The 8,736-nt window shown below is 40.0% G+C and overlaps 1 protein-coding gene across 1 annotated transcript; it reads left to right on the top strand.

Annotated features, from left to right (window-relative positions):
• The first annotated feature begins 249 nt into the window (after window positions 1–249).
• On the top strand, window positions 250–3,072 carry GPR33 (G protein-coupled receptor 33). The gene has a single exon (XM_015453313.4). It carries the CDS (start codon window positions 459–461, stop codon window positions 1,473–1,475), a length of 1,017 nt encoding a protein of 338 aa, XP_015308799.1. The 5' UTR covers window positions 250–458; the 3' UTR covers window positions 1,476–3,072.
• Window positions 3,073–8,736: the final 5,664 nt, after the last annotated feature.

The following is an 8,736-nucleotide window of genomic DNA, read 5'->3' as shown; positions in this document are numbered from 1 at the left end:
GTAGTCCCAACTCCTCAGGAGGCTGAGGCAGGAGGATTCCTTGAGCCCAGGAGGTCGAGGCTGAGGGAGCTGTGATCACTCCACTACACTCCAGCCTGGGTGACAGAGTGAGATCCTATCTCAGAAAAAAAAAAAAATAGATTTTTAACTACCTAATTATTTAACAATTGTCAAAATGTCCCAATATTTACTTCTTTTTCACATTTATTTCATTTCATCTGTATATTTCTACTTTTGATGCTCAGATTCATCTGATGTTAATTCTTCATTAAAACATAAAAGTATAGACCTTGGGAAAATATTTGATTTGCAGAAATATTTTGCTTACCGCTGTTAAAATATTATCATTTGGACTAGACCTATCACTATGTAAAAAATTACTCTTTAAATTTGTACATTTAACCTTTTCTTTTGTTTTTTTCTTGTTATTTGCACTGTTTCTCACTCCACAGGTCATTATGGATCTGATCAATTCTACTGATTACCTGATCAATGCCTCTACTTTAGTAAGAAACAGCACTCAGTTTCTAGCTCCTGCATCAAAAATGATTATTGCCCTTTCTTTGTACATTTCATCTATAATTGGTACCATCACCAATGGCCTCTATCTATGGGTGCTAAGATTCAAGATGAAACAGACTGTCAATACTCTCTTATATTTTCATCTCATTTTCTCATATTTTATTTCAACATTGATTCTGCCATTTATGGCCACCTCCCAACTTCAGGACAATCACTGGAACTTTGGAACTGCCTTGTGCAAGGTCTTCAATGGCACTTTGTCTCTGGGGATGTTCACCTCTGTTTTCTTCCTTTCGGCCATCAGTCTTGATCGTTACCTTCTCACTCTTCACCCAGTGTGGTCCCAGCAGCACCGAACCCCACGCTGGGCTTCTGGCATTGTCCTAGGAGTCTGGATCTCAGCCGCTGCCCTCAGCATCCCGTATTTGATTTTCAGAGAGACACATCATGACCGTGAAGGAAAGGTGACTTGCCGAAATAACTATGCTGTGTCTACTAACTGGGAAAGCAAGGAGATGCAAGCATTAAGGCAGTGGATTCATGTAGCCTGTTTCATCAGCCGCTTCTTCCTGGGCTTTCTTCTGCCTTTCTTCATCATCATCTTTTGTTATGAAAGAGTAGCCAGCAAGGTGAAAGAGAGGGGCCTGTTTAAATCCAGCAAGCCCTTCAAAGTTATGATGACTGCCATTGTCTCTTTCTTTGTGTGTTGGATGCCCTATCATATACACCAGGGTTTACTTCTCACTAAGAACCAGTCACTACTTTTAGAGTTGACTCTGATACTTACAGTGCTAACCACTTCTTTCAATACTATCTTTTCTCCCACACTCTACTTATTTACTGGGGAGAACTTCAAAAACGTCTTCAAGAAGTCCATTCTTGCTCTGTTTGAGTCAACATTTAGTGAGGATTCTTCTGCAGAAAGGACCCAAAACCTAAACTCAGAAGCCTAAATTGAATTTCCAGATGCTTAAGCAAACATGCACTTGCTCAATTATACCAACAGAGATATAACTTCTGCTTTTGTATGCTATAGTCCTTATAGTAGAGAGATAACTAGGCCGCACTATTGTTAGATCTCTGAGTAACAAAAGGGCTGCAAGAAAACAAGCAATTTGCAAGATCATGTTTCAAATGTGACTTCTTTTTTTTTTTGAGGCAGAGTCTCACTCTGTTGTCCAGGCTGGAGTTCAGTGGTGCAATCTAGGTTCACTGCAAACTCCACCTCCCAGGTTCAAGTGATTCTTGTGCCTCAGCCTCCCAAGTAGCTGGGACTACAGATGTACACCACCATGCCCAGCTAATTTTTTTTTTTTTTTTTTGAAATGCAGTCCCGCTCTGTCGCCCAGGCTGGAGTACAGTGGCGCGATCTCGGCTCACTGCAAGCTCCACCTCCTGGATTCATGCCATTCTCCTGCCTCATCCTCCCAAGTAACTGGGACTACAGGCGCCTGCCACCACACCTGGCTAATTTTTTGTATTTTAAGTAGAGACAGGGTTTTGCTGTGTTAGCCAGGATGGTCTTGATCTCCTGACTTCGTGACCGCCTGCCTCTGCCTCCCAAAGTGCTGGGATTACAGGCGTGAGCCAGCGCGCCCAGCCATGCTCAGCTAATTTTTTGTATTTTTAGTAGAGACAGGGTTTCACCATATTGGCCAGTCTGGTCCCAAACTCCTGGTGCCAAGTGATCCACTCGCCTCGACCTCCCAAATTGTTGGGATTATAGGCATGAGCCACTGTGCTGGGCCTGTGATTATTTTGACTCACTTTTTATTGTGGAAAAATATGTGTAACATAAGATTTATCATTTTCACCATTTTTAGTGAACATTTCAGTGGCGTTAATTATATTCACGACATTGTACAACCATCACCACCATCGATTTCCAAAATTTTTCATCATTCCAAGGACAAATTCTGTGCCCATTAAGTAGTAACTCCCTATTCCTCCTCCCCCTAGTCCCTAGTAATCTCCAAAGTATTTTTTGTCTCTGTGAATTTGCCTATTCTAGATATTTCACATATGTGAAATTATACAGTATTTACCCTTTTGTGTCTGACTTACTTCACTCAGCAAAATGTTTTCAACGTTCATCTGTGTTGTTACAGGTATCAGAACTTCATTCCCTTTTTACAGCTCAATTATATTTTATTGTACGTATATACCATCTTTTTTTTTATTATACTTTATGCTCAAGGGTACATGTGCACAACCTGCAGGTTTATTACATATGTATACATGTGCCATGTTGGTGTGCTGCACCCATTAACTCGTCATTTACATTAGGTATATCTCCTAATGCTATCCCTCCCCCCTCCCCCCTCCCCACAATGGGACCCGGTGTATGATGTTCCCCTTCCTGCGTCCAAGTGATCTCATTGTTCAATTCCCACCTATGAGTGGTGTTTGGTTTTCTGTTCTTGCGATAGTTTGCTGAGAATGATTATACCATCATTTTTAAATCCAGCCATCTGTTGTGTTGTTTCCACCTTTTGACTATTGTCAATAAAGTTACTATTATTGTGAATAAAGCTACTATTAACATTTGTATATAAGTATTTGTGTCAGTCCTTGTTTTCAATTATTGTAAATATATATATAAGGGTGGAATTACCAGGTCGAATGATAATTTTATGTTTAACTTTTTGAGAAATCATAAAGCTTTTCAATTTGCACCATGTTACATTCCCACCAGCAATGTATAAAGGTTTTCGTTTCCCCACATCTGTGCCAACACTTGTTATTTTTCTTCTTTTAATTACGGTATAGTCATTCTGATAGGTTGAATCAATCTTCTTGCCTCAGCCTCTGGAGTACCTGGGACTACAGGCACACACCACCATGTCCAGCTAAAACTTTTGATTTTTGAAGCTATGAATATCAGTTGCCAAATATCAATAGTATCCATGGATTTGAATTTTCTGTTACAGAATCTTCTAACACACAGACATTTGGACAGAGCTCCCTCATTACTTAGTAACAACTGAATTATTTAACTGGTATGTATAAAACTTAACATGGAAGTGACAAGGCACTCATTTTGTTACATCCGTGTTAAAGTATAAAGACATTTCTACTTTAGGGTTTTAATTATTAAGGCATCTTAAGTGTCTTTTTCTAGTATTTATAGAGTAAGCTATCTCCAAAATTTGGGGCTAAAATAATGTTCAAGAATCTGCCTGTTGTAGTAGACTTAATTTTATAAATGCAATAACAATATTAATTTGTATTCTCTGATTTTCAGGTTATGCTTCAAGCTTTGTGTACTAAGTGCCAGTACCTAAGTTATGTAGAACCATATAGTATCACTCACCTATTATCTTTGTATTTAGTTAATTCTATCAATCAATCAATACATGTCAATCAGTAGGGAGTCCTGTCTATTCCAAATCAACTGAACTATCTAGTTAGTTCAACTGATACAACATGGAGATATTTAGGTCACATCCCACACTCAGTTCCTGAATATACCAGCATGCTTTGTACAAACCATTCCAAACCACAAGCATATAGCCTATGCAGAAATCCTCAAAATGTATGATATTAATTACAAGGAGATACAGAAAGAAGAAAATTAATCTTCATGACTAACTTTTTATAGAGAAAGTAAGAGTAGTTTGATGTCCTAGAAATCCTGCTAATTGACATGGTATCACGGCTCCCCTGGGCAACTGGGGGCTTGGTCTCTCTTACTTGGAATGACAAAAAACTTTAGGTAGATGAAAACTTTAATTGCTGGTCCTATTTCAAGCTTTTGAAGCTTGAACAGGTTTTTTATTATTTTTTTCTTTTTTGGAAAGGGAGATGTGAATTGATGACCAGGCTGTGGCTCTGAGTAGAGCTGTAATGAGAAAGGTATGGTGCTTTTTTTCCACCCCACACCATCCCAGGTCCTGACAAGCCCACTGAAGTTTTATGATGCAGGATTTAAGAAGGAAAATTATTGAATGGAACATAGGATTCTTTGAAACAAGATTTGGATTTTGGAAATCTAGCAGCTACAGAGAGTGCCTTTTGTCTACCTCCTCAGGCCTGCTACAATAATAAACAAGGAACACGCCCTGGAAAGCATGGATTTTGTGGTGTTTGTAAGCCATATGTTGTCATTCCTTACAGCTATCTATGTATGCTTTAAATTGTCTTTTTCATGAGACCTAGGTTGGGGGCTCTTTGAAGTATTTTGTTCCATCTTTCTATAAATTGTAAACACCTCAGGGACAGAAAGAGTCCTCTCAACTACAGTATTTCATTTCTATAGCATTATACACAATTGATAATAAAAGATATTTAATAAAAGTTGAGTTTGCACAATTTCAACATGTAAAGCACTGCATAAATATAAGATATTAAGAGTCTTTTTTTTATAGAAGACTTCTTTTTTTTAAAGAAGTCACTTTAAATGTAAGAAAATAGGGTATAATTAAGGAAATTATTCCCAAGTGTATTTTTAACCTCCCAGAAAGCTGGTTAATTTTTAAAAATCTACTCATTATAATTGCATTGATCTCATCAACCTCCTCACTATTTTGAATTCTCAGGACTCAAGAGGTTTATAAACAAAGAGTTAGTGGTTTTGCTCTGTGGAACTGGTACATAGAGACAGTGTTTCAAAACAATGCACCTATCAGCACCCGATTACATAAAGCAGCTTCACTATATCAGTATCAAACTGGTTTAAGAACAAAATACAAGGGTGATTAGAGATGCATTTTAAATGCCACTCTAAGTTCTTTCCTCAAGAAGTAGTTCTTTGCTTTGATGAGAAGGATGCTCAGATGCTAACATGTGTGAGAGGGGTTAGGGTATAAGATAGAATGCTGTGTACAAGACAGATCTGATTCCATATCCCCGAGAAATTAGGGACAACAATCATTTACCAGTATAGCGTATGTACCTGGCACTGTGGTAGGCTCTGGGGAAACAAGAGTGAATCTGACACAATCCCTGTCCTAAAGAAGCTTGAAGTCTAGTGCAGTGCTTCTGAATTTGGTTCCACATCATAATCATCTGGGATATTTTTTTTTAAATGCCAGTTTCTAGGCCTTACCCAAACCAATTAAAACTAAAATTTCTAGAAGCAGGACCCGGGAACCAGTATTTTTGTTTGTTTGTTTGTTTATTGAGACAGTCTCACTGTCGCCCAGGCTGAGGTGCAGTGACATGATCTTGGCTCACTGCAACCTCTGACTCCCGGGTTCAAGCAATTCTCGTGCCTCTGCCTCCATAGTAGCTGGGATTAAAGGCGTGTGCCGCCATGCCCAGCTAATTTTTGTATTTTTAGTAGAGACGGGCTTTTGTCATGTTGGCCAGGCTAGTCTCGAACTCCTGACCTCAAGCAATCCACCCACGTTGGCCTCCCAAAATGCTGGGACTACAGGTGTGAGCCACTGTACCCGTCCAGTATATTTTTTATTCTCAGATTAAGTCTAAAGTACAATTAGGTTAGAAAACTCCAGTTTAGTAGGAAAGAAAAAGGAGTAAAATGGTAGTTCCAGCCTTCACCAGTCAAAAAATTTTCCTGGATAAGGGCCTGAGTCCTGTAGAACAGTGTTAGGCATATAAAGAAGAGGAGGAGAGTTCCTTCAAAGAGAGGAAGCAGAACGTGTAAAAGCCCTGGAGGGCAAGAGAGGACATTGCTATAAAGCAGCACTACCCAAATCTCGATATGCAAATGAATCACCTAATAATCTTGTTAAAATGCTGATTTGATTCAGTAAACCTGGAGTAAATCTGACTTCAGTAAGTCAGATTCTGCATTTCTTTTCTTTTTTTTTTTTTTTTTTTTTTTTTTTTTTTTTTTTTTTTTAGACAGAGTCTTGCTCTGTCATCCAGGCTGGAATGCAGTGGTGTGATCTCCACTCACTGCAACCTCTGCCTCCCAGGTTCAAGCAATTTTCTGCCTCAGCCTCCCAGGTATATGGGATTACAGATGGCCACCACCACACCCGGCTAATTTTTGTATTTTTAGTAGAGACAGGGTTTCACCATCTTGGCCAGGCTGGTCTTGAACTTCTGACCTCATGACCCACCCGCCTCCGCCTCCCAAAGAACTGGGATTACAGGCATGAGCCACCACTCCTGGCCAGATTCTGCATTTCTTTTTCTTTTCTTTTTTTTTTTTTTTTTTGAGATGGAGTCTTGCTATATGTCACCCAGGCTGGAGTGCAGTGGCGCAATCTTGGCTCACTGCAAGCTCCGCCTCCCAGGTTCATGCCATTCTCCTGCCTCAGCCTCCTGAGTAGCTGGGACTACAGGCACCCGCCACCATGCCCGGCTAATTTTTAGTATTTTTAGTAGAGATGGGGTTTCACCATTTTAGCCAGGATGGTCTCGATCTCCTGACAGCGTGATCCGCCCGCCTGGGCCTCCCAAAGTGCTGGGATTACAGGCATGAGCCACCGCGCCCGGCCCAGATTCTGCATTTCTAACAGGATCCCACAGGATCCTGCTGCTGTTGGTCCAGCATAAGCCAAAAAACATAATTGCAACATTAGATGTGAGAGGCAGGCTGGAAACATGAGCTGGAAAAGTCAACCAGGACTAGATCCTGAGAGCCTATAAGAAGGAATTTGGACTTGATCCTAAACTTTATCTTGAGGACATTTGGAAGCCATTGAAAGACCTTAAACCTAAGAGTGATGGATTGAGATTTGCATTTTAGAAAGATAGATTGCTCTGTCTACTACAGTAGAGAGGTCAAAACTAGAGGTGGGTGGCCAAATAGGACAGTGCCAAAGTAATCTAAGTAACAGATGATGTGGCCTACTAAGAAAGTGTAAGTAAGGGTCAAAAAAGTCAAGTTCTGTAAATTCTGTTGGTTGAGGGGGAAGCTGAGGACAATTCCTCTGTCAATTAGTGTTCTTTGTTGGAAACAGTAGATTTCATTCTGACTGATTCAAGCAAAAATTGATTTATTAAAAGACATTAAGTAACTCACAGAATTATTAGGATAGCTGGAGAAACATTCAAGGTGCAGCTCTCAGAAACCATGCGCAAAACATGACACAAAACTATCCAAATCAGGAATTTGTCACTGGTGTTCCCTATTTCAGTAAATGAATCCAAATGCTGCTGCTGCTGCTGCTGCTGTTGAGTCCAAAATATCAGCAATTTGGTTTTACTAAAACTGCTACTGCCGCTGATACCATTTCTGCATTAGGTCTTGAACCACTCTGTGCTTGAAAGCTCTGCCAACAGGACAGAAATCTCATGCAGAGCTTGCTTATTCACATTGCTCACTTCCAAATTTAGCCTTGCACAAGGATATCTAGTCAGCATGCCTGTATCCTAGCTGCAAATGAGGCTGGGGAATTTAAGTTCTGATTTCTACATGAGTGAGAAGGGGTTACTCAAAATGTAGGAATTTTCCCCAAATATAAAAGCCATTTAAAAGATGGTGGATAGAATACGACAAATGCACACATTTCTGTATTGGGAGATAGCTGGTGGGTTCCACTTAAAAAAATAAGAAAGAAGGAAGAAGGAAAGAAGGAAGGAAGGAAGGAAGGAAGGAAGGAAGGAAGAGAGGGAGGAAGGGAGGGAGGGAGGAAGAGAGGGAGGGAAAGAAAAAAGGAAAAGAAAGGAAAGGAAGAACAAAAAAAGAAAGAATGAAAGAAAAAAAAGAAGGAAGGAAGGAAGGAAGAAAGAAGGAGGGAAGGAGGAGGGAAAGAAAAAAGGAAAAGAAAGAAAGGAAAGAAAGAACAAAAGTAAGAAAGCAAGAAAAAGAAAGAAAAAGAGAGAGAAAGGAAGGAAGGAAGAAAGAAGCAAGGAAGGAAGGAAGGAAGGAGGGAAGGAAGGAGCAGGTAAAGAAGTTCAGTCTTGGACATTGATATGGTTTGGCTCTGTGTCCCCACCCAAATCTCATATTGAATTGTAATCCCCACGTGTTGCGGGAGGGACCTGTAATCCCCATGTGTTGAGGGAGGGAAGTGATTCGATTATGGGGTGGTTTCCCCCATGTTCTTCTCACAGTAGTGAGTTCTCACAAAATCTGATGGTTTTATAAGGTAGTTTTCCCTGCTCTTGCATGCTTTTCTCTCTCCTGCTGCCTTGTGAAGAAAGTGCCTGTCTCGCCTTCCAACAGTGAGCTAATTAAACCTCTTTCCTTTATAAATTACAGTCTCAGGTATGTTTTTATAGCAGTGTGAAAACAGACTAATACAGACATACTAAGTTTCAGGTGCCTGTCAACTGAAGAACGACAAGGCTCATAAA

Source organism: Macaca fascicularis, chromosome 7 (genome assembly GCF_037993035.2).
Source record: "Macaca fascicularis isolate 582-1 chromosome 7, T2T-MFA8v1.1".
Classification (NCBI taxonomy): Eukaryota; Metazoa; Chordata; class Mammalia; order Primates; family Cercopithecidae; genus Macaca; species Macaca fascicularis.
Note: the sequence above shows the minus strand (reverse complement) of the source record. Positions and strands in the feature narration are given on the sequence as shown.